General features: G+C 46.8%; 1 protein-coding gene across 8 annotated transcripts in view; it reads right to left on the bottom strand.

Annotated features, from left to right (window-relative positions):
- Window positions 1-10,514: 10,514 nt before the first annotated feature.
- Window positions 10,515-26,001, bottom strand: part of SH2D4A (SH2 domain containing 4A) — a 60,747-nt gene continuing 45,260 nt past the window's right edge. For 7 of the 8 annotated variants that reach the window (XM_059156203.1, XM_059156201.1, XM_059156205.1 and 4 more), the window contains 2 exons: window positions 12,331-12,551; window positions 10,515-11,842 (listed from right to left, as the gene is read on the bottom strand). In XM_059156203.1, coding sequence (XP_059012186.1) covers window positions 11,750-11,842; window positions 12,331-12,551 — 314 coding nt within the window. In that variant the 3' untranslated portion in view covers window positions 10,515-11,749. Of the gene's footprint in view, window positions 11,843-12,330; window positions 12,552-24,033; window positions 25,122-26,001 lie in introns of those variants that run through there. The other variant, XR_009349671.1, reaches the window with a different exon arrangement.

Below are 26,001 nucleotides of genomic sequence, written 5' to 3'. Positions count from 1 at the left end.
GAAAGAAAGATATACTTCTTCCCTTCACAGAAAAGGAAACTCATTCAGACTGGTAATATCTTGATTTATTCAAAAGTCAGAAAACACATTTTCTCCTCAGGAGAACTGTGGACCACTTTCTTACCTGTTTAAATAAACCAAAGTATACTGTGTGAGCCAAACTATCTTTTTTCAAAGCAGGGTGCTCTTCCTGGCGGCTGGCTTTTATGAAAAGAAGTGCAGAAAAAACGTACTTTGTGGAAGATCACTCCATCTGCCAGAGTCAAGTGGGAAGGAAGATTTTGCTACAAGTTCACCCACCCCCGTCTAGGGGAAAGTAACAACTATTTTTTAAATGAAACAGTTCTACTTAGTTGCCAAGATGCTTCTGAAAATGGCATTTTATTACAGTTTCCAACTATTAAAAAAATACAGTTAATAACATTGAGTGGTTTCTATGTTCATGTGAAAATTATTTATTTATTAGCCAGCACCAGATGCATGAGCTAATTATCTGTGATTCCTTGCCTTCTGTTTGCCCACAGTCAACTCATTGTTTAAAAGCTTCAAGAACATTCAACCTGTTCGTGTGTTTAAAAAAAAAAAAATGCATTGTATTGATTTGCACTGGTAGTTCATAAAATTTAATTAAAACACAGGACGTGAATGGAAGGTGGCATTGGACAGCTAATAAAATATGATTTGTGGATCTGATTCCTTCTTGGAGCAAGAATGCCATGGCTTTAGTTTGGGGGAAAACTTTTTTAATGTGCAAAGACCAGAGTTTCTGCTACAGACATTTTGGGCAAGATCATTCTTTGTTGGGGATGGGGCTGTCCTGTGCACTGTAGGATATTTAGCGACATCTTTGGCCTTCACTCAGTGGGACCAGGGTGTCTACTACAGACATTTTGGGCTAGATCATTCTTTGTTGTTGGGTGTGTGTGGAGGGGGTAGGCTGTCCTGTGCGCTGTAGGATGTTTAACCACATCTTTGGCTTTCACCCACTGGATTCCAGGAGCATCTCTCACCTCGGTTGACGACCGAAATGTCTCCAGTCATTGCCAAATGTCCCCTGGAGGGAGGGTACCAAACCACCCCCCTGCTGAGGACCACTGGTCTAGAAGGACAGAACCAGGAGGAAAAACCTGGCTCTTAATACATTTTACTTGTCCTTTCTGGTGAGAAGAAATTGAGAAATGATTTCTAACTGGGTCTCATATTTTCCCAGGCAGTGGCGGTACTAGACATTTGGGGCCCGTGCGGCCTCTCTTGCCAGCGGTTCTGATGGCTGTGAGGGTCTGACCGTGCACTCCTGCTTATCTTCTCCTGAGTAGGAGCATGCACCCGCAGTGAGGCTGGCAGCAGGAAGCAAGTGTTGTAACTGTGGAGATAGTCAGGTCTGAGCGTCCTGCAGACTGTAGGGTCCCTGCTGCACTCTGTGGGCTAACCAGCCATCTGTGCGTGTTTCAGCGGCAAATCCCAGATGCCTGAGGCCGTGACGAAGACTGGAGTTTGAGCAGTTGGTGAAGAACTGCGATGGGTAGCTGAAGAGGAACAGAAACAGCATCTCTTTTTGGAACTTAAGTAAAGCAGTTTTATCAAAAAGGAGGAGCCCTCTTCAAGCGCACATAAGAGGGGAATCTGTCTTCGTTGGGGGTGTTGGGTGGCTTACACAGTGAGGGATGATTCAGGTCAGGAAGGCTGAGAATTCCAGGATCAAGGCGTGGGCAGTGCAGTGTCTGGTGAGGCCCCATCTGCTGGTATCGCCACAGGCGGAGACCAGGCGGAAGGCCAGCGCCCTTCCTGTCTCAAAAGGACGCTAATCCCGTCATGGAGGCTCCCCACCTCAGAACCCAATTACCTCCCAAAGGCCTCACTTCCAGACACCACTGCGTGAGGGTTTCAACATGGGAATTTTGTGCGGACACAAACATTCAGTCCGAAGCGGGACCTATCCTATCCTATACACAGAAGAAGGGTTGGTGAAGGCCCCACCAAAACAGGACACTGAGGGCCTTGGAATTCAACCTCAGACAGCAAAGGGAGGCCGTAATGAACTCTGGCTCCAAAGACCCTGTCCCATGATGTCTTCTAAAGGAAGGATCCTGTCAAGAAAGCACCCGAGTCTTGGTCTCCTCTGAGGTCTCTTCGCACTCTCTGCAAGCCCCTCTATTCTTACGGAATGTAAGTCCCCTAGCAGCCGGCCCAGCTGTCTCCCTGGAGCTGTGCTCTCTGACACAGACCTGGGTCTTCTCCGAGCCTCGAGCCTCGGTGAGCCGACGCCGCCCGGGGGAGCTGCTCGTTTGCACCTCTTGCCCCTCCTTGCTCAGTAACGGCAGGACAGTAGCTTGAAGTCCACCAGGACGGCAGTATTTACACCAGGGAGATGGGCAATTGGCCGAGGCTGCCGAACAGGACTCCTTCCCCCTGCTGCTCCACCACCATGCGTCCTCCCAGCTCGTTGTTAATTATGGACCAGCACACCCGTGCCCCCAAGTGACACACCTGTTCTCGTCACCTGCTTTGTAGTCTTTTGTAGTCCTCAGTGTGACCAACTGGCCTCTCCCCACACATCACTGAGGAGAGAATCAGGCCTAGGAGTTTGCATCAGGTAAACAGAACTCGCAGCCCTCCTCTGAAGATTCTGTCCGACTCAAGTAGGCACTGTTAGGGTCCGTGATCAAAGGAGCGAGACTGATACAAAGCGAAGGTCAAGCAAAGCTTTATTTCGTGTCAAGCATCGAGAATCAAACCGTTCGGGGTTGCCTCTTACAGAGAGAGCGACGACCCCCAGCCTCACAGACTAACTTTTAGAGAGCAAAGGCCATGTGATTGAGCCTGGCCACACGGAGGTGGCCAATGAGATTGCAACACACAGAGAAAGCCGCACAGTCATGCTAGGTCACACACGGGTGGCTAATGGTACTACAATTCACCCCATAGTAGCTATTTGAACTAGCCTATCACCTTGGTCAGAATTGGCGCCCAAAAGGCGGGGCCCACACTCCTTGGGAGACAGTGTGCGCGCCCCACCGATTGCATGTCTCCGCCTGGCCCGACTCCTCCCTGCATTCCGGCTGTTCTCGCCACCTGACCTGACCCGCCCTTGTATTTGGGCTCTGTTATTAGGGACTGGTCGACCACATTTTTTTTTTTTTTAAGATTTTATTTATTTATTTGACAGACAGAGATCACAAGCAGGCAGAGAGGCAGGCAGAGAGAGAGGAGGAAGCAGGCTCCCCGCTGGGCAGAGAGCCCGATGCGGGGCTCGATCCCAGGACCCTGAGATCATGACCTGAGCCGAAGGCAGAGGCTTTAACCCACTGAGCCACCCAGGTGCCCCTGGCTGACCACATTTTACTGGTTTCCTGGACTTGCTTTTAAGTAAGTTCCCCTGGGGGGCGGGGTGCACAGGGTCAGTTTAAGTTTTACTGCATAAACAACAAAATCACTGTTTAACTGAGATGAAATAGCTCTGGCTAAATAGGCCCTTACAAGCACCATACACAATTCTTTTTCCTTCTTTCTTTTTTTTTTTAAGATTTTATTTATTTGACAGACACAGAGCATAAGAAGGCAGAGAGGCAGGCAGAGAGAGAGGAGGAAGCAGGCTCCCCGCTGAGCAGAGAGCCCCATGCTGGGCTTGATCCCAGGACCCTGGGATCATGACCTGAGCCGAAGGCAGAGGCTTAAACCCATTGAGCCACTCAGGCGCCCTCACCATACACAATTCAGAAAATTAAGAAAACGGCTTCCCAGAACCTAATTTTTATAAAGATTTATTTATTTATTTATTTGACAGAGATCACAAGTAGGCAGAGAGGCAGGCAGAGAGAGAGAGAGGAAGGGAAGCAGGCTCCCCGCTGAGCCGAGAGCCCAATGCGGGACTCAATCCCAGGACCCTGGGATCATGACCCGAGCTGAAGGCAGAGGCTTTAACCCTCTGAGCCACCCAGGCACCCCAAAATTTTAATACATTTTGTTTCAGGGGAAAATCTTCTAATGTCATCTAATTGTATCTAATCTTATCAGTGGTCAGTGTGGTGTGGTAGTTAATCGCGAAACTTCCCCAGCCCGAGGGCCAGGGTCAAATTCCAGCTCTTTCACAGGCCATCTATACGTTCTTAAGCCGGGCACTCGGCATCTCCGTATCCGTTTCTGTGTTCAGGGTCATGAATGCAGTCTATCTACCATGTCCTAGGCATGTCGTTTTGGAATGTTGATGAGGTCCAGAGCTAACAGCCAAGCCATCTTTGGTGCAAAAAAGGGTGGTTTTATTAAAGCACGGGAACAGGACCCATGGGCAGAAAGAGCTGCTGCCCCAGGATTGTAAGAGGCAACTGATTATATACTTTGGGGTTGGGGGACGTAAAGATTAGGGAATTCAATGAAACCTAGTGATGTACTGTATGTTGGTTAATTGAATTTAAGTTAAATTAAAAAAAAGAAAAAGGCTCACAGGATCCCAGAGGACTTGCTATTGTCAAGCCAAGGCGTTTTTCCCTCTAGCAAGGCATTACCATTAAGACAGCTGGGAGCTTCCTGGGGGAATGTTACACTCTGGGTGCCCCCAAGGGTTTGTCAATGAGCTGCAGATTCTAAGGACATTTAATGTGCATTTCCTTCTGCCTTTAGTATGCTCATCCCGCAGTTAGGATTCACCACCAGGTCCACACTCACAGCAGGCTGTGATGCTTCCCAGCACACCCAAAACCTCCTGGGCCGAAGTGGGCTGCATATTAGAGATCATGAGCCCATCACATGGGCATGGCTGTCCTGTATTTCTGTCTTTCTGAAAACAAGTTCGGTCTATCTGAATGAGGGTGACTAGGAATGTAAAATATAATGGATAATTTCTTCTTTAAATTCTGTGCTCAGGAATTTGGTGTCAGTGACCCCCTAGGCAGCTGAGGAGCTTTAGAGGTTTCTGAGGTCAGGGGCAGAGCCAGGCACCTTCTGTATGGAACGCCACCCTGCTGAAGCAGATCATATCTTTTTCCAGGTGCGGAAACTGTGAGGGGCTTGCTGGGGGGGGGGGGGGGGGGGAGGGGCAGACAGTGGCTGGCTTCAGGCTCTCCGGTTCTCACCGCCAGCTCAGAAGGGCTTGAAGGTAGAGAAGGGAGTTTGGCCTCCAGCAAGTCCAGAGTCTTCTCTTGTGCCTCGATTTCCCACCGCTGTTCTGCCCTTCAGCCCACCTGAGAATCCCCTGGTGGTGAATGAAAACACCGTGATCCAGGAACTCGGAAAGCATAGAGCAGCCTCCCTCTAGCTGCTCTGTGAGCCCTTGAAGGTTTTCCGGGGCTCTGCAGCTTCAGACGCAGCCCTGCAGCCCTCTGCCCTCTGTAGGCCCAAGGCCTTGGACTGAAAGGTTGCCTTGAATGGGACAGGAGAGCAGGTGGGAATACTTGCCTTTTGAAAAAGATTTGACATTGTTTCCGAGAATTGCAGATCAGAGATAATGCCCTTGGGCGGTCCCTGAAAGGGTGGGTGTGTTTTACTCCCAAGACCCATCAAAGAGCCTGCAGCTTTGTGTGATGCATATTCCAATTAGCCTTCTATTTGAATTCAAAGCTGTTTCTCCAGGCAGGACCCAGTCAGTGCTGCCAGAAACTGTGGCGACTGTGCCAGCTGCTGGGGCAGGAAGGGGTGGGGGTGGTTTTTTCAACACACAGAAAATGTTCTCTCAGCAGAGGTGCCTTTCAGAATGCCTCTGGGATACTATACTGATCCTTTGCGTGTGCCCTCTGCAGTGGTCACCCCCTGTGCCCTGTGGCTCTGTCTGCCTTGACTGCTCTTCCAAAGGAGGGCATAAGTGACAGCCTAGGGACAGCGGGCATGGCCTCTGGGCTGTCTCTGCCCATCACCCAGTCACCCAGAGGCTCAGGGAGGGCCAGGCCACCTTCAGTGAGCTGTGCCCAAGACTCTCCAAATGTCCTTTGGTGGCTGACGGCGTGGCTAGCCTGCCCGCTACATGCAGCACCCACGCGGGACTGGACGGGGCTTACTCCTCATGGACCTGAGCGGCAAGACCTCAGCTGGCTCCTCCCTCCTCCCCAGCTGTTAATCCCCTGTAAGGACCTATTTAGAAACTGTCCCTGCTCCCCTTCCCCCAGGGGATTTACTTGGAGACAATCCCGGAAACCAGCTTCAGGTAACAAAGCCCAGATACAAAGGTGGGTCAGGCCAGGTGGAGACATCTATCAGTTGGGGGGGATGCATACTGATTCCCTGGTTTCCAAGGAGTATGCCCCCCCCCCCACCCCTTTGGGAGCCTTTTTGGCGCCAATCCCAGTCAAGGTGTAATCCCAACCAAGGCTGGTTCAAATGTCTACTAGGGTAAATTGTAACTCAGTTGATTACCTAGCATCACTGTGGAGTTTCCTGTGTGTGTTACAATCTCATTGGTCACCTGTGTGTGGCCGGGCCCGACCGCATGGCCTTTGCCCTTAAAACCTAGACTGTGAAACAGAGAAGGGTCGCCCTCTCTTGTAAGAGGTGCGGCCCTGAAGGTTCGGTTAGATTCTTGATGCTTGGGATGAAATAAAGCTTTGCTTGGCCTTCGCTTTGTATCAGTCTTGCTCTTTTAATCACGGACCCATTATTAGGGCATAACATCCCCCCCACTCCGTTTCAAACCCCACCCCAATCTGCTCCCAGACAATACCCCTCCAACCCCAGTGTTGAAAGAACTGCAACATTCACCATCGCCTGGACTGCTACGTTGCAGAACCCCATTTGATACAGTTAAAAAAAATAAAATGGAAAACAAACTGCAAAACCCTCAAGTTGCATTCAAGGGAAGGCTGAAGAGAGACTGTATTTAAGTACTTGTTCTTTCTTCCAGTCATTAGTTCAAAGAGAGCTGGGTAGAAGTCACCCCTACAGCGTGGGGGGCTGTCCCGAACAGCAGAGTGGTGGGTTTGGGAAGCCCTGTCCAGAGCTCCACCACACCACCCAGAGCTCCTGCACGAGATAAGGTACAGCACGTGCTGTTTGGTGTGGTTGTTGAGGGGCCCTGTGCTGTTGCCTTTCAGGATCTTGACCCAGCTGGAAGGAACATCCTTTTAGCTGAAGGAAAAGAAAAGCTGGTTTAGACTGACCGGAGAGCAGGGGCTAAACGCCCTCTCTCCCACATAAATCTGGGTTAGCACTGGCAGGAGCTGACCTATTTGGGAGACAATGCAGTTAATCCCAGAGAGATTTGGGTTTGTGGTAAATCCTCTGGTCAAAAAGGCAGGTGAATACTTGGGGATTTGTGATCAGGAGTTGCCGCACAACTGAATCAATTTGTCAATGACCAATTTTGGGTAAAGACAGGTCACTGCTAACTTTGGGGTTGTCAAAATTCGACATTAAGAGAATGCCCTCTCTCTGCCATTTCTAATCCAGACTAAGGTAGCCGTCTCTCTGCAAGCCATTTCAACTGGCTCATCTACTGTGTGATTCCCTAGTATAACCTCTACAAGCTTTCCTTCCCCCCTGAAGATTCATCCCAGAAGCTCTAGCAAATGGGCCATTGGCATGCACAGCCCATGGTTTGTACAAGCTGAGCTCATGACGGGAGCACAGAGTGCATGAATCCTGGCTTTGTTGGACCCAAGAGACTTTATGTGTTTCTTTTCTAAGCCTTGGAATCCAGTGGGTGACTTGAGTCACTCCTGTTTGAGAGCTGAAGCTCAGACAAGCTTAGTATTGTTCTTCTTTTAAGATTCCACACAGCTAGGGGGCACCTGGGTGGCTCAGATAGTTAAGCGTCTGCCTTCAGCTCCAGTTATGATCCTGGGGTCCTGGGATGGAGCCCTGCGTGGATAGCCTTGCTCAGCGGGAATCTGCTTCTCCCTCTCCCTCTGACTCATGCTCTCTCTCTCTCTCAAATGAATAAATAAATAACCTTTTTTAAAAAATAACTACACTGCTGGTTAGTGATATAGCCAGGATCCAAACCCAGATCTGCTCGACTTTCTACTACGCTGAGCTCACTCACAACCCAACAGTGTGTTTTTACCACACAGTTAAAAAGCACTATTGTCCTGTCAGGCTCCAGAGCATTTTCAATCTGGGGCAGTGGTAGGAAGCGCGCGGATGAGGCAGAGGACAGAAGGAAGCATGGCAAGTGCACTGGAGATAGAACGCTCACGTCCACACTGGGGGCCGTGAGAGAAGAATTAACACAGAATGTGGAGTCTGTGATGCGGAAGGGAAGGCGATGAGCAGCAGCTCGCGGAGAATACGGCAGAAAGGGAGGGAGAGAGGAAAAGGAAGGATGGGGAGGAGATCACACAAATGGAAAGCGGAGGGGAGATGTGCGACTCCGATTTGTGGCCACCCCTGAGGAAGGGAAAGCGCAAGTCGTCGTGATGAAGTTCTAGAACCCAGGTGAGGTTCGGTGGGCTGAGGTCCGGAGCCGATGACCAAGAAAGAATTCGCGAGACATCTTTGGTGCAAAATGGTGGTTTATTCAAGCACGGGGACAGGACCCGTGGGCAGGAAGAGCTGCGGCCGCCCGGGGCTGTGAGGGACGGCAGGTTCGGTACCCTGCGGTTGGGGGAAGGTGAGGGGAAGGAGGTTCGACGGAGCTTTCGTGTGCTAGAGAGGGCCTACCAGGTGCCGGATGCGGGAGGTCTCGTGGCTTGATCAAGGTTGTCTTTCCTTTTTAGAGCAAGCCATTAACATCAAGATGGTTGGGAGAGTCCTAAAGAATGTCACGTTTGTCCCACCCAGGAGTGGTGCCGAGGCGGGGGAGATTGTGAGGTGTCAGCCAGGCTTTGCTCCCTCAGCCAGGCTTCTGCTCCCTCACCAGTGGGACAGGTGTCTTCTTTAAAGACGCAATTGTAGAGACTTGCCTTCTGAAAGGGAGACCCCCAGGGTGCAGTGTGAACATTCTTACCACACTCTGGGCAAGAAGGAAAGCCCAGAGGCTGTATCTAATAGCTGAGCTAGGATGAGAATTCAGGCTTCCTCAACCCCATTTGGTTTTAATCACTTTTCCCTCCCTAAGAATTTCAGGTAGGCAGTCGCTTAACCAACTGAGCCACCCAGGCGTCCCGTATAAGGTACTTTTCTATTTATTTTAGAACCGAAAGATTACAGAACTGGATGAAATTAATTAAAATCAGCTAATAAAAGCACCTTCTTTTAATTAAAATAGAACTACCATGTGACCCGGCAACTCTCCTTTCCAAAGAAAACAGAAATACCAATTCGAAGAGATACATGCATCCCTAGGTCCACTGCAGCATTATTTACAGTAGCCAAGATGACGGAAGCCACCTCAGTGTCCACCAGTGGATGAGCGGATAGAAAGAGGCGGTGTGTGTACACGATAGAATATTACTCGGCCACAGAAAAGAATGAGGTCTTGCCATTTGTAACACAGATGGACCTTGATGGTGTTATGCTAAGTGAAATAAGTCAGAGAGAGGCAAATACCCTATGGTTTCACTTATACGTGCAATCAAAACAACAAATGGATACGGACAATGGATTGGTGACTGCCAGAGGGAAGGAGGGTTGGGGCGGGGGGGGGGGGGTGCTAAGTGGGTGACGGGAGTGAAGAGGTACAGACTTCCAGTTACAAAATCAGTAAGTCATGGGTATGTACAGCGTGGTAACTACGGTGGATAATGCTAGAATGCATAGTCAAAAGTTGCTAAGAGAGCAGAGCTTTAAAGTTATCATAAGAAAAAAATCTCGTGACTTTATAAGGTGGTTGGATGATCATTAGACTTACAATGGTGATCACTTGACAGTTCACACTTCAAGTCGGTTATGTTGTACCTGAAACTAATTTAAGGTTAAATGTCAAGGACACCTCAATTAGAAAAAAATACCTATTTTATTAGAAGCAAAAACGTAAGCTTAGAGAGGGAACGGTGGAAGATGTGGGTCCTCTGTGGTCTCTGCAATTCTAAAATGTCATGGCTGTTGAATCACAGTTAGAAATGACAGCTGAAGACAGGTCCTCTTGGACAAATGTCTCATTCATAGGTGTCTCTCGGACTACAGAAACACACGGGGTATTTCAGGAATCACTTCACCATGATAGGCGTTTAAAAACTCTCTCATGGAAGCGCACACACGCACCCATACACACTCCCACATACACACGTACACCGCCCTCTTCTGTTAACGTTCTACACAGCCCGCGAGGGCTACACAACCAGCAACCTCGTGAACAAACTGCCACAATGTCTGCTTCCTTTGAGAAAGGAAGTTTTTCCTTTGAAAAACCAAGGTGTCAGCTGCGGCAGGGCAGCTGGTCTGCCCACAGGCGACGCCCTGGCTGGGCCGGCCCGAGAGTTGCTGGGAGTTGGCGGCGCAGACGCAGAGGGCATAGGATTCCTGACCGAGCAAACCTGCGTCCCCGAGCCGAGCCGAGCCGGCGGGCGCTTACTCTGCTCTCCCCTCTTCCGTTACTCTCAGGAGGGCCGGCTGTGCAGCCACACACGGCACGTAGCACCATCAGGTTCTGTAAGGATCCTCTGTGTGAGTTTCCGAGGGCCGCTGTAACAAATTACCATAAACTCAGTGGCTTAAGACAACAGACATTTATTCTCTTATAGATTTGGAGGCTCAAGGTCTGAAACCAAGGTGTCAGCAAGGCCACATCCCCCTCTAAGGCTCCAGGGAGGATCCTGGCTTGTGGGGGCGGCCAGCACGCCTTGGCTTTCCCTGGCTCGAAGCCGCATCACCTGTCTGTGCCTCTGCGGTCCCACGGCCGCCTCGCCCCTGTGGGTCTCCGGCTCCCGATCCCGCTCTCCTTGTTAAGGACACCAGATGCCGGAGGAGCGTCCGCCTGACCCAGCAGGAGCTCATCCTCACTTGATCACATCGGCAAAGACCCTATTCCCAGCTAAGGTCACATTCGCAGGTGCCAGGGTTGGGGACTTCAGCCTGTCTTCCCCGGGACACCATCCACCCCAGAACAAGGTGGGCATAGGTGTGAACCTATGGGGGTTAGGTGGCTTCTGAGTCCGGAAGGACCCTTTACAGGTGTCCTGTGCTGGAGCGTGAGCACTGATGGACAGCACCTCAGGTGTGCGCGGCTTCACCTCGCGGTGCGCTCCCCGACGGAGCCAGAGTACATAAGGCCAGCACTGTCCCTGCTCTCCAGAACGAGGAGACTCGAAAACCTGCTCTCTCCCCTAGAGTCCGTAGTACTTCGTGACGCGTGAAGCCTCTCCTCCTACAGTTTTAACTCCTCATTCAATTTGCATTCCCAACTTTTGTTTTTCGATGTCTCTTCCTTACATCCTGGCTCCAGCATGCGTGATAAATGAAGTGTGTTTGCAGGCCACCCGTGAAGGCTCTTCTGCCAGCTCCCCAAAGCCAACATGAACTTAATATAAACACAGTCCTGAGACATTTCGAAATGATGCAAAGAGGGAACGTAGAGGTCATAAAATAGTTCACGGGAGGTATTGGTTTTTGAAGTATGTCTTAATTCCTAAAAGGTTTCCATTTCTCCTTTGTTCATTTTATATACATCATTAAAGTTGTATCCTTCACGTTAGGTAGTTGCTGAAATTGGGGATCGTCTCCATTTACTTTTGGAGTGAATATGGTGCAGAGTTGATTTTCTCTTAACGTTAAACTCCAGCATCTGCACAGAAGAGAGATTTCCACGGGGCTCCAAGGACACTTGCCCGTTGGTCAGTGCTGGCTCTGCTGCAGGCTGACTTTGGCCTCACACGCACAGGTCTGTTTGAGCAGTGTTAACCCAGAGGAAAGCCCAGCTGGAGGGCGCAGGACACCACGGGGGCCGCTGTCACTCGAAGAGCTCCAGGTAGTCCGGCGGCTCGCCCTGCTGACCACAGGGGTAGAGGAGGAGCTCCTTCCCCAGGGAGGTTATGGGCTCCACCTGTGAATCAGAAGGCAGAGATCAGGCTGCGCTGTGGTGGGCAGGTTGTCGAGACAGTAGAAATAAGGAGGTCATGCCCTTCCCTGCCTCCTCGGAGCACACGACTTCTTGTTTGCCCTTGATTTACGTGAAGCTTTATCAGTTTATGGCAATCTTAGAAGAGATTTTCCTCATCTGCAAATTGCCATGTACCCTCTTTCCCTCCCAGGCTTGAGTTCTAAGTGTGGCCTCAGTTGCGAGCAGCGTGTGCACAGGCTTTTAGCATCTCCTCCATTCTCAGCCCCAGTGCGTTCTCCCTGAGTATCTGAGGAAGAACTAGGTTCAACGATAAAGGAATTGTAATTAAGAATCCTGATTATCCGGAAGAATTATCAGACACTAATCCCCCATTACTCGTCTCAATCTCTTTTCTGATAATTGCCTTTCACTGCTAGAGCTGCTGTGGGACAACAATTCACAGAGCAAGTCAAGCCTGTACCCCGGGTCACCTTGTGGTAGTCCACCAGCGCGGCCAGGGTGGCGTGCTGCAGCCGGTCCACGCCCAGGAAGCTGTAGGAGTCCGTGGAGGCATCTATGAGGAAATGCTTACAGCCATCCTCGGACAGATAGGACAGGGCGTAGCCTTTGATCCTTTCACTGACGCGGACCAGAAAACTGCCCGGCTCGCGAGTGCTCAGAAGCTCATTTGCTCTCTTTAATGTCAGGATCCCTGCGGGAAAGAAAAGCAGGTATTTTAGCCAAATCATTTCCAGAACTGTCTTCAGTTAATATAGCTGCATGCATAAAGTTTAGGAAAAAGTAAGAGCAACTTCAAGTCCATTTTGGACTTCTTAAGAATATACTACAGTATCATTCATCTCCTGGTATTGGGTAACTGGGCGAGCAGGGCAGCTGACAGTGGCCAGTTGATAACATAAATGAGAGCATCAAGATTTAGCCTTCAGAATATGTTCCCACCTATGCCCCCGGTTATAACACCACAGGTGTTAGGTGGCTTCTAAGTCTGGTAGGACCCTTTATAGGTGTCCTGGAAGCATTCCATCTGGAAGGGGACTGGAAAGTGTCTTCCTCGGTTTATTTCTTCCTATATGGTCTTAGATGGTGGTTCTCCACCAGGACAACCTCTGGAAATCTGAGAGACATTTTTGGGCAGAGGAGGCTATGAGCAGCCAGAGAGGCCAGAGATGCTGCTAAACATCCAATAGCGCAAGGACAGCTTCACCTACAAAGAATCCTCCAACCCAAATATCAGTTGTGCTAAGCTCAGGGGCCTGGTCTAGGAGTCAGCAAGTTAGTAACAGAACCGGGAGGGACGGAGGTCTACAAGTCTTTCTACTTGGGTTACTTTCTACTGGGTCACTCCTAAATGATGCTTCGGTGGCAGTTAAAGGAATAAAAATATGTACATGTATGTATATATGGATACACATGTGCTCATATATTTATATCTTCATATATGTTTGTCTTCATATATATTCAAAATGAAACTCTTAATTTACATGCAGTTTGTGTGTGTGTGTGTGTGTGTATACACACTTTAGAAGCCTCATGAATTCACACTAATTCAGACCAGCCTTTCCCCCAACCAGTCCAAACTCATGAGGTTTCACTCCTATTCCCAGTTTCCCTTCTTAGTCCTGTTGCAGTTCCTCAGATGAATCCGTGACGTGGTGAGACCTACAGAGAGTGCACAAACACATCTCGGAGAGATGGTGAAGTATCCACTTAATCAGCAGGTTCGGATCTGGGAGGGGGAGCAGAATTCTCCCCACGATCCCTTTCACCACGGCAGACAGAAGCTCTTACTTCTGTTTCAGGGTTAGCTCCATACTGATGTTCTGTATCTTTGTAAAAAAATCTCCTGGTGAAGAGGCAACGGATGGACCATTATAGCCCTTTAGTCTTGTTATTAGTAAAGTTAATTGAGAATTGAACCCTAATTATCCAGAGTATGACATCAGATGAAAGCATCGCTGCTTTCTGGGGCACCTGGGTAACATAGTCAGTTGAGCATCTGATTCTAGATCTTGGCTCAGGTCGTGATTTCAGGATCACGAGATCAAGCCCCACATTGGGCTCTGTGCTTAGTGTGGAGTTTGCTTAGGATTCTCTCTCCCTCTCCCCTTCCCCCCTGCTCTCATATCTGCTCTCCCCCCCCCCCTCAATACATTTAAAAAAAAAAAAATCTCTATTTTCTTTTTTCTAAGTAGACCTTTAATAAAGAGGGGATTAAAAAATCACCCGATCTCTCCTAGGCAAGACCTATATCAACCAGCTCTTCTGCCTTCTCTTCTCCCATGTACATTTCAGGAGGCCCCAGGGCCTGCACCTCAAACCCAACTCTGTGTAGCTCAACTCCAGTGAAACACAGGGATGAGAATGGGGGGCTGTTGCACAGATAGGGAATGTCCCTGAGACAGAAGAGCCATGGCCTCTCTTCTAGGGCCTCCAGGTCTACCGATCCAAGCCCAGCAAGGCTACCATGATGCCCATGCATTATCTCCATCACCACCTGCTACCTTTCTGCCCTTTCCCTGATGAGACTTGAGCCAGTGGAAACTGCAGGCACCACTGATAGTGAGTGAGTGAGTCTCTTGGGTCAGCTGCTGTACTGTCCACTTCAGGTGCTCAAATGATGCCCATCTAAGATCCAAAAGATACAGACCGCTGCTTCTGTTGGCCCAATTTACCTTTCTAATCACACCTGACCCTATTGATAAATGACAGATGACAACCATAATCTGAAGCAAAGCAACAGGTAAGCAGCCTACCTAGGGACTAAACGTGACTGAAGTTTCAAGACTCTGTATTTGTCTATAAAGGCAGGGATATTCTTCACTGACACTGAAAACTGCCCTTCAGAAATGAGTGAAGGAGCAGCAGCATTCTGGAAGAAAGATTTCTCTCTTCTTCCAGACTTACCAACAGCCTAACTCTGAAATTCCAAGTTACTTCAACAGATGGGGTAGATGTTATAACCTTACCATGTTATCCAGATGGATTTAGATTCCTAAAACGAAAGCTATTCTGGAAAATTATAACCGAACCTGGGTTGTTAGTTTAAATTCTTCCTAAAATCGGATCAGACAGTAGCTGTAAATCAAACTTCCTGAAAGCTTCTCAAACTGTAATTATTACCCATTACACATAGATCTGGGCACTGCATAATTTCCAGAGACACCAGAACACAATAAAATGATTTTGTGGCAAATCGTAAGTCCTAATGGAGGCTCGAATACTGAGGTTCTGAAGGCAGGTTCAGAGGTGAAGTGCTGTGGAGACCACGCTTCGCTCTTTCTGCTTTACATCAGGATTATCATTCCTGAAGAGAACGCTCGTCTGGCTCATCTGATACTTGTCCACGCACAATCATGATTCCATTGAAGGAGGGAGGCTTGGCTATGATTGCTGCCAAACAGTGAGCTTTGTCCGCCTGCAAAGAGAGTTCTTAACCGCAAGGCCAAAATCCAGTGTCAAATATTAATCGCTGTGGACTTGAGCAGTCTCCTTACCTGACTCTTAAGAATGGATGAAGCAGTGGCCTTCATCCAGCCCCCTAAAGGCAGTGACGCCTCCAGGCAACTTCCCTCTGACCAGCTCTCTTCGTGCATATTCTAAGAACCAAGCCTCTGTGAGTCACAGGAGATTTATGTGCCAGTGATGAAGGGTAAATAAAAAGTTTTCTTTGACTTCATTTCATTCCAATTACTTTGAAAAGACAGATCTTCCCTCAGCACTGCTCCGTTTGAATCTGGGCAGGGGGTGCCAAAACCACCCCAGATGTCGCTGCACGAGGTCTTACCGGGCAGCTTCTGACTCTTGAAGAGCCTGGACAGAGCTGCCTACCACCCCTGAGAGCCTGAGCACCCAGCCTGGACGTTCCCAACAGAGGAGCTGGGAGGGGGCAGACGGTAATGTCCCATTCCTTTCTCTGTGTGATGCCAGGGCACACTCGCCGACAGTGCTATTCAACAAATTTTTGTGGCAATGCAATGCCTGCACTGGCCCTGCGGTACTGAGGACCTGAAATGTAGCTAGTATGACAGAGGGACTCAACCCTTAATTTTATTTAATTTTAATTAATTTTGGTGTAAAGAGCCACATATGTGGAGTGGCTGACGTGTTGGACAGCAGAGCTTTAAACCCACTGCAGTGAAGGGAGAGCTGCATGGTAGGCTCTATGTTTTGCACAAAAGAGGGTGAATAGATCCCAAGAGACTTGAAATAACTCAGAAACCCTACCATGGCCCTTGTTGGAAATCCACGTGGCACCTTACAGAAGGAGGACAGGTCAGTGGGATGCCCTTTCCACAGCCTCCTTCTGGAAAACGCCTACACATTCTCTAAGATGCAACTTAATAGCATGAAGCTTTCTGACTTCCCCCTGAGCAGTAAGTCAAGGTTCCTCTGCACCTGCTGAGCACCTGTTCCCACCTCCACCTGAGACTCCCCTGGTCTATCCAGGCGCCCCCCCAACCATGTACTATCCACAGCTCCACTGTAGTACTCACAGCACATTCTACTGTCTCTCCCTGCCCCACATCCTTGTGATCTCCTAGAGGCCAACCACCACATCTTATTTTCACACTCTCAGCACCAGCCACTTACAAGATGCCCAGAAAAGGTCTAATGAGTAATTCTATCTTATAATCAGGCCAGAAACGTCTCTCTGGGATGCTTCTATGCAGCCATTGCCTCGAGTCTGATCACTTATGGACAGGGACAAGGGATGCATTTCAGGTTTTTCTGAAGCACTACTAACTTTGTCTATACATCTGTAGCGCCTGTGTCCAGAGTCTGGAAAATGTGTTTAAAAACCAAATGGAAGGTGGGACACCTGGGTGGCTCAATTGGTTGAGTGGCTGCCTTCCGCTCAGGTCATGATCCCAGCGTCCTGGGATCGAGTCCCACATCGGGCTCCTTGCTCAGCAGGGAGCCTGCTTCTCCCTCTGCCTCTGCCTGCCATTCTGTCTGCCTGTGCTCGCTCTCTCCCCCTCTCTCCCTCTGATAAATAAATAAAATCTTAAAAAAAAAAAAAAAAAAAAGGAAGGTAACCAAATAGTAGTAGCATACAGAGTCCTTCACGTCTGCCTGGTGCTCCTCAAATGGTGCCTTACTTCACTTAATCCTTAAAGCAGCCTGACAAACAGGCACTATTCCTTCTCTCAAATCTCAGATGAGCAAAACCTGCACCAGAGAGAGTTCCTAATGTGCTTCAGGTCATGTGGTTAGGCCAGGGGATGCACTGGTCTTGCACCCATGCTCTCACCCAACTAGAATACTCCCCTGAGCTAGCAGTTCACATTGCTCAACGTGTCTTCATGGGTTATTTCACTTAATTCCCAAAAAACTCAAAACAAACAGAACTGGTATTATTACCATCGCCATACAAAAGGGGAAGCGGAAGGAGAGCAGGTATATGACCAGGGTATAGGATTAGTTAGTGATGGTTTCAGGTCTCTTGTCTCTCACTCAAGTATTTTGCTTTTTAACCCCCCCGAGCTCATGAAATTTTCCTGAAATTGGCTGAAAATAAACTATGAATATTTATTTCACAAAGACGTGTTCATTTCTTTTTTTTTTTTTTTTTTTTTTTTTAAAGATTTTTATTTATTCATCAGAGAGAGAGAGAGGGAGAGCGAGCGAGCACAGGCAGACAGAGTGGCAGGCAGAGGCAGAGGGAGAAGCAGGCTCCCCGCCGAGCAAGGAGCCCGATGCGGGACTCGATCCCAGGACGCTGGGATCACGACCTGAGCCGAAGGCAGCGGCTTAACCAACTGAGCCACCCAGGCGCCCCAACGTGTTCATTTCTAAGCTGGGCAACATAGTGTTGGGGGGCACTGGGGGAGAAAGAGAATCCCCAAGCATACTCCCAGTTGAGTGTAGAGCCTGATGCAGGGCTTGATTCTAGGACCCCAAGATCATGACCTGAGCTGAGATCACGACCAGAGATGAAATCAAGAGCTGGATGCTCGACCAACCCAGCCGCCCAGGTGCCCCGACCCAAGCAACATAAAGAAGATGCATTTATTGTGAAGACTTACGTACAGTCACTTGGGTGTAGAATTGAGGCATTAGTGACCTCTGCCACCTTCCCTAAGCTCAGGATTCCTGTTGCCAGGGGCTGAAAAGGCCCAGAACATGGCAGGCTTTAGCATTCCCCTTGACCCACTCGGGTCTGCTGAGAGCGGCCTCAGGGCTACCCTTCCAAGGAACTCTTACTCCTGCTTTTGTCACCTGTCCTGATTCTCTGCTTCTTGGGCTCTCCAGAATACCCTGAAGGGAGGAGATGGCACCAAGATAACTTTCATGGAGGAACTCATCTCTGCTGTTAAGGTGACCTCAAAGTCCCACACTGCAAAGTGCCTAGATTAGGGGTGAATAAAAGAAAAAACTGAGTTTTAGAAGAACTTCTTCCCACGTAGCAACCGTGCCAAATGCAAACTGCACACGTTATCCATAGGAGGTCTTACACTTGGACGAGAGCTCTATATTTTCGCACTGTAGCTCCCTTCTACTTTATGCTTTCTTTAACCCGGTCAGTATGTAAAGGAAGTACTTTTGAAGGGGTTCTGGGACCGGCCCTAGATCCTCTATCTAGAGGGACATACACTGTGATACCAAGCTCTCAACCTTCAGGTTTCAGGCCCCTTGGGATAAGGAACACTAGAGCTCTCAAAATATTATTCTTAATGTTTCCATAATAATTCAAGAATTAAAATCACATCATTTGTTCTTTCTTCATTACCATGATGGCTAACACTTATTAATTAGGGCTTCCTTTGTGTCACATTCAGCGCTAAGTACTTCACATATAGTAACTCGTGAATCTTTCAAATGACTCTGTGAGACAGGTGATGTCGGTGTCTGCATTATACAGATGAGAGACAGAAATTCAGAACTCACGGGACCTGCCTAAGGCCACACAGCTTGTTGGTGGAGGCTGGGATTTGGCCCCAGAGACGTGCTCTTAACCACTATACTCTACTGCCTCCTTTGCCAACATAAAGGAGTGTCCAAATTTTATAATCAGACCATGCAATGACAAAGAAAACTCTGGTGATGAAAGCACAGATTAAAAGTTCTTCTCTAAATATCAAAATCCCTCTTTCCATAAAAAACCTGAAGTCGAACCCCCAAAGCAGGTCACTCTCTTTTGTCCCTCACCCACCCAGGCTCCCCTTCCCTTGCCTGCAAGGTCCTTCTAGGTCTCTCCAAGAACACAGTGTAAACTACAAGACTCGAGCCCAGGGCATCAGTAATGGCAATCATGGGGCTCCCGGGCACATGTGGGCCATGACACTCAGTGACTGGCAGCATTAGGGGGAAGACTCAAGCGCATCCACTGAAAAACTCAAGTAAGCAAGGCCTTTGGGGTTAATGGACTACTCCCAACATTAGTGGAAATACATACATTTTTTTGCAGCCAGTTTGCTGCACTGGGTAGTTTATTGGAAAAGTAAGAGTCTTCAAAAAAAAAACCCTACAATAATGCATGGTATGTGCTGCAGAAACACTAGCTCTTTTCAAGATTGAATAGATGGACATAGCTTTACCCTCTTTATGTTTCCTCTTCAGTTACTCTGGCCATCTGAACTAATACTAGGCAGTCAGATGGGAGAACTCCAGAGAATAATTCAAAGTGCTTTGATGCTTAGTGTTGAAGGCTTCATGCCAAAATGCAGGTGAAGTCCCAGGGCTTGGGGCTAATGCTGGGCTAGTCCCTCTTCAGGGTGGGACAGTGACTGCCAGGGGAGGCACTTGTGGTGGTCCTTCCCTGCCACACGCAGATATGACAGATTCTTGCTGCTGGCCACAGCCCACCCCACTCTACCAAGTATATGAATCATATATGTCAATGAGGCAGGATGTGCTTAGTAAAGATGGAAGCTTGAAAGTCTCTCTGGGAGAGGGGGGCGGAAGTCTAATGGCCCCACAATGAAGAAATCACCGCTTCTCAGCAAAATAGTTGAAGGGCACATTGTCCCTTCTGAGTGCTGATTCTCAGGTTCATTAAGGTTTTAGCCTGAAAGAAATCTTGGGTGGGCTCCTTGAGACTGTCTGTGGGATCCCTCCCATTGTGGGCACGCAGCCTCAGGGACTGCGGGGCAGGGGCTGCGGGCTGGCACACGCCTGAGGAGTGGGACACAGGATTCTGCCTGGAGGCTCGGCTCTGGGGACCTGGAGTCCCAGGGAACAGCTGCAGACAGAGAAATGGATGGGTCTTGCTCTCCAAGCAGAAGGGAACTTTGGAGGCATGTGTCAAAAATGGAAGCAATCAAAATAGCTGCAGTGTGAACTGTACTGAAATCCCACAGATGTGAAAGGGATTTGCTTTTTAAGTAGCTTAAAATATTGGAACTAAAGCATTGAGAGGCAGGTTCAATTATAAACCGTGACAGCAAAAGACAGCCACAAGAAACCGGTCAGGATGGAAACATCTCACCAGCGGGCTAATTATATCCATATTTGAATAAGGACGCGTGCATTGCATTTCAGAGGCGTAATGATCAGCTCTTGATGCGTAAGCAGATATATGAATTCTCTAACAGAAGCTGTCAGAAAATTCCTAAATCAGAAATTTGTTTATACACTTACTGTTAGCCTTCCCCCACCTTCCTACTCCCAGGCCCTGCTGAATTCTGAGCTCCTGAACACTGCCGCATAGTAACAGGAGACGGGATATGCCAACGGAGAGAATGCAGACAGGAGTCTGGGGGGTTCTGAACAGACTTTCAAACTTCAGTTTTATTTATTTGTTGACCCTCTCTTTGAAGAGGAGTTAGTGAGTAGAGCTAATTATGTATCTACACACTTTGGATACTTAGAATCAGAAACCAGAATAAATAAAATGACTTTGCAGGATATTACATTTACCCAGGAGGGCTCTCCAACACTAATCTCCAACTTTATAAACATTCTAGACCATAGTGTGTGTCTTAAAGATTTCTGTAATGTGGTGACAAGATGCAAGAGAAAATGAATAAAAACAAGGATTGTATTTCAGGGTCAAGACAGTCGGACAGAATGAGAAGAGGGTGATAAAGAGGAAATAAAACCAAACAGAGCTGATAACAGTATTCAGAAGATTTTTTTTTTTAAAAGATTTTATCTATTTATTTGACAGACAGAGATCACAAACAGGCAGAGAGGCAGGCAGAGAAAGAGAGGGGGAAGCAGGCTCTCCACTAAGCAGAGAGCCCGACGCGGGCCTTGATCCCAGGACCCTAAGATCATGACCTGAGCCGAAGGCAGAGCCCCCAGAAGATTTTAAATCTAGAAAATAAAATGTTATTTTAGCAAATCTAGGAGTCATTCCCATCTTGCCACACCTTTCCTCCCAACCCCATGCTCAACCTCAACTGGCAATATTCTGCTCAACTTTTCCAAGCAACTTTGCTCCCTGTTTTGTCCTTCTGTCCTTCCAAATTCCTGTTGCCTTCTGGGGTGACCTCCTGGGTTCAAATCGCATAGGACAGTTTAGTAGTAATTAAGATCTATTTTACTGAAATCCTGCTTATCCCTCATATATGATGCTGTTACAGCAATATTTTGTGGCAAGATTAGGATTCTGATGAAGAGAAAGGCAGAGAGAACATGAATGGCACATTTACTTTTAAGCTCTTCAGTTCTGGTTGGCCATGATAACAGAAACACTGCGTGTCAGGCACTAAGTATGTTACATATATTAGATGATACACTTAAAACAAAAAACTACTCTACAGTGTAGATATTATTAAGCCCATTTTAAAGAGGAAAAGAACATAACTCAAACCTAGGTGATCTGGTCTTGGAGTCTTGTGCCAAGCTTACACTATACAGTTGACCCTCAAACAACACAGGTTTGAACTGCATACGTCCACTTATATGTGGATTTTTTTCAATAAATGTGGTACTACAAATGTATTTTCTCTCTTATGAATTTCTTAATAATGTTTTCTTTTCTCTATTAAAAGATTACAGTATATAATAGATATAACACAAGATATGCGTTAATCAACTGTTTATATGATCAGTAAGTCTTTGGTCAACAGTAGTCAGTTCATAGTTAAGTTTCTGGGAAGTCCAGATTTATCTATGGATTTTCAACTGTGCAAGGGGTTGGCACCCCAACCCCTGCATTGTTCAAGGGCCAACTGCACTATCTTTCCATGCTAAGAGCTAAGAAAACTGTGCTTCTTGGACTTCGCATTTTTAAAAATTCAGCTTGAGATATAATTTACATACAATAAAATTCACCAATTTTAAGTACGCAATTGATTGATTTTGACAAATGTATAGTTAGGTAACCATTACCACAAAAAATATAGATTCCACTTCTATTACTCTAAACTCTTGCAGCCTTGGAGCATTGTATGGGAATGGGGCAAAACTTATGCTGAATGAAGTTTCCTGGACACTTTTACTTCACCACTGGCTGTGAGATTTAGTGAACTCATTCATGTACTAGAGAAACAAATCTCTGTGGTATTACTGTTCACTGATTCAAATTTCCAACTTATATAAAAAGCATGGGTGTTCCCACTTGTATTAGTGCTCAGATATGCTGTGACTTAGAAGTTAAGTAGATCTGGCTCTGAATATTGCCACTGATGGTAGAAGCCTGAAAAGAACTTAACATCTTAGTTCCTAGGTTCTTACTTTATAAAGTGGGAATAAAATTTACTTCCTTTAAAGTGCTCAGTGTAATGCTTGGAACATATTAGACCCTCAAAAAATTATAGCTCCAACAGAATATAATCTGTATCTTATAACATACTGCATCACAGGTAAAACGAATGAGCTAAAGAAAAATCTAGATGACATAATGTTGGGAGAAAACTCAAGCTGCAGAAAAATACCTATAACATGATACCATGTAAATATTAAACACAATATTGCATGTTTGATAGAAGCATATATATATACGTGTATATAAATATATGTTTTATATATATCTTAATATAGTTAATAAAAATGCACACACATATACATATATAATGAGAGTATAAAAATATGGATGAAAAGGATAACTTCAAAGAGTGATTTACCTATTGGAGAGAAGTAAATAAATAGAGTCAGTAAGGGAGGAAAAGAGAGGGCCTTTATTCTCTCAGGCTTTATTTCTTAATAAGAGAAACAGATATGAGATAAATATGGCTTCTAACATTCATTGTTTCCTAGAAAGGAGATACAACATTTATTACATCATTGGTGTTACTTACAGTTTTCTTTTTTTGTTTGAAATACTTCCTAATTAAAAAAAAGTAATTTTGGGGGCACCTGGGTGGCTCAGTGGGTTAAGCCGCTGCCTTCGGCTCAGGTCATGATCTCGGAGTCCTGGGATCGAGTCCCGCATCGGGCTCTCTGCTCGGCGGAGAGCCTGCTTCCCTCTATCTCTCTCTGCCTGCCTCTCCATCTACTTGTGATTTCTCTCTGTCAAATAAATAAATAAAATCTTTAAAAAAAAAAAAGTAATTTTTGAATGAGGGAAGGGAGAAAAATCCTCCGCAATATGGGTGGGCCTCATCCAATCAGTTGAAGGCATCAAAAGAGAAAAGACCTTCCCTGAGCAAGAAGGGATTCTGCCAGTGGACTTTGGACTTAAGCTGCCAGTTTTCCCTGAGTCTCCAGCCTGTTAGTCTACCCAGCAGATCTGGGGGGCCCACCAAGCCCCCAAACAGGTAAGTCAGCTCCTTAAGACGTTGGCCATAGAGGGATCTTCAGGAAGAACAAGTGCAAAGGCCCTAGCAAAGGGGTGAGTGTGGTGTGTCAGGGACGGACGGGAAACATGTGGTGGAAAGTCATGATCAAGGCAGGGTTCTGTGAGGACCGCGGTTTGAGATGGAGCTGGAGTGATATTCAGATCAAGCGTGAAAGTTGAGACCTGATGGCCTCTGTGAGAAGAGCTTGCTGAGAGAGGAGCAGAAGTGGGGAGACTACATATCTACATGTGCTTGAGATCAAGATGCTCACAAAGTAGAGTTTAGTACTGCCTTTCTGGATCTCTCTTGCACTTGGGATTTTCCAAGTTCTTACATCTAGGAGATCAGAGGCAATACCCTACTTGACTGCCCATGGCCAGATACCTGCCTCATCATGACGCTGAGTGGGAAAGGAAACCTGAGACAAAGATGTGGGGCCTCTGCTCTTCTTTGCCATCGCACTGAGTATTGGTGCTCCCTGGGGTCTTGTCCTTGGTCTTCTCTTACCTTTCTTTTCACTTCACTCCTGGAAAATGTCATCTCCCCTCCCCTGCTTTTCAGTGTGTGCTGAGGGCTCCGATCCATTATCGCTAGCACTGATCTGTTAATCCAATTACCAAATGGATATTTTCACATGACTGCCCCAAAGACATTTCAAGCTCATCATATCCCAAATAAATTCATTTTCACCCCTCTTTTTTAATCCTGGTAATCTCCTGATCCTCCTGTATTCCTTCTCCCAACTGAGAGCATGAGTTTCCACGCAGCTCCACAAGCCAGAGATCCACTGGTCTTCATTTCCGTGTCCTCTCCTATCCACCTCCATCCTGTCTAAAGCTAATGAAAAGAAAAGGGCCAAAGTGTGAACTTCTATGGGGAAAAGTTAGCTGACCAAAACAGTAACATAAGAAAGGCAACTTATGGAGTGTATGATAACAAAAGGAAGATGGTAAACCAGTACAGGAGAGCTACCATCCCATTATTTCCAACAGGGCTCATGATCATTAAACAATTATATTTCAAAAAAATAAGATATGATCCATCTTCTCTTTATCATAGAAACGTGAAATTTTGTCTTCTTAAAACAGAAGACTATGGCTTACATTGAGGACATAACTGTGTATTATTTCATTATATTTTATCATATTATTTATTTTTCTTATGACTATGATAAATATCTATATAAGTGAAATTAAATGTATAACAATAGCAACCAATAAGTTATTTATATAAAACTCAAAAACTTATTTTTTTAACCAAAGCTCCAACTGGATTTTTAGTCCCACTTTATCTTCCTGGCTTTTAGCAACTGTTTCAAGTGGGATTGCCTGTTAAAGTACCACGATTTTTAAACATTAACCAACACTTTCAATTTCTTATTTCCTGTTATTAAAATGAACTACCACCCTTGTAATCAGGAATGACACCATCTGGCCAACGACACAGAAACTATAAAGTACTGATTTCATCAGTGCTTATCTTAAAAAGAAAAAAAAAAAAGGCAATATTAAACACTCATCTTTTGATACTGATGTCACTATTTCTTCCAATGTCTTCTGAACAGAATGGAAAGGAAGTAGACTTATGACCCAGTCCTAAGAGGGAGAGGAGATCAGGGAGTGGACAATTACTAAAGCCTGAATCACCAAAGAATATGTATTTTACAAGGAAAGCTAGATGGTTCCATAATGATCTGACTGTGAAAGCAGCCCTTTAGCAGAAGGCCTACAAAAAAGAAATTTTTTTATTTATATTTTTAAATGTTTAAATTTTTTTTTATTTTTTTTAAAAGATTTTATTTATTAATTTGACAGAGAGAAATCACAAGTAGACAGAGAGGCAGCCAGAGAGAGAGAGAGAGGGAAGCAGGCTCCCCGCTGAGCAGAGAGCCCGATGCGGGACTCGATCCCAGGACCCTGAGATCATGACCTGAGCCGAAGGCAGCGGCTTAACCCACTGAGCCACACAGGCGCCCCAAATGTTTAAATTTTTTTAAAGGTTTTATTTATTTGATAGAGATCACAAGTAGGCAGAGAGGCAGGCAGAGAGAGAGGGAGAAGCAGGCTCCCTGCTGAGCAGAGAGCCCGATGTGGGACTCAATCCCAGAACCCTGGGATCATGACCTGAGCCAAAGGCAGAGGCTTTAACCACTGAGCCACCCAGGCGCCCCTAATTTTTTTCTTTTTAGAAGTTCACCATATTATTTGTTTGGGACCCTATTTTTGTGGATATGTTTGTGTGTGACATGATACTAATTAAAAGAGAGAAGCCTTCAGGGCACCTGGGTGGCTCAATCGGTTAAGCTTCATGATCCCAGGGCCCTGGGATTCAGACTGGCCTTGAGCCTTGCACTGGGCTCCCTGCTCAGCAGGGAGTCTGCTCCTCCCTCTGCCCCTCCCCCCTGCTCATGCTCATGCACTCTCTCTCTCTCTCTCTCAAATGAAATTAAAAAAAAAATTTTTAAAATAAAAAAGA

This window comes from Mustela lutreola, chromosome 18, assembly GCF_030435805.1.
Source record: "Mustela lutreola isolate mMusLut2 chromosome 18, mMusLut2.pri, whole genome shotgun sequence".
Lineage (NCBI taxonomy): Eukaryota > Metazoa > Chordata > Mammalia > Carnivora > Mustelidae > Mustela > Mustela lutreola.
Note: the sequence above shows the minus strand (reverse complement) of the source record. Positions and strands in the feature narration are given on the sequence as shown.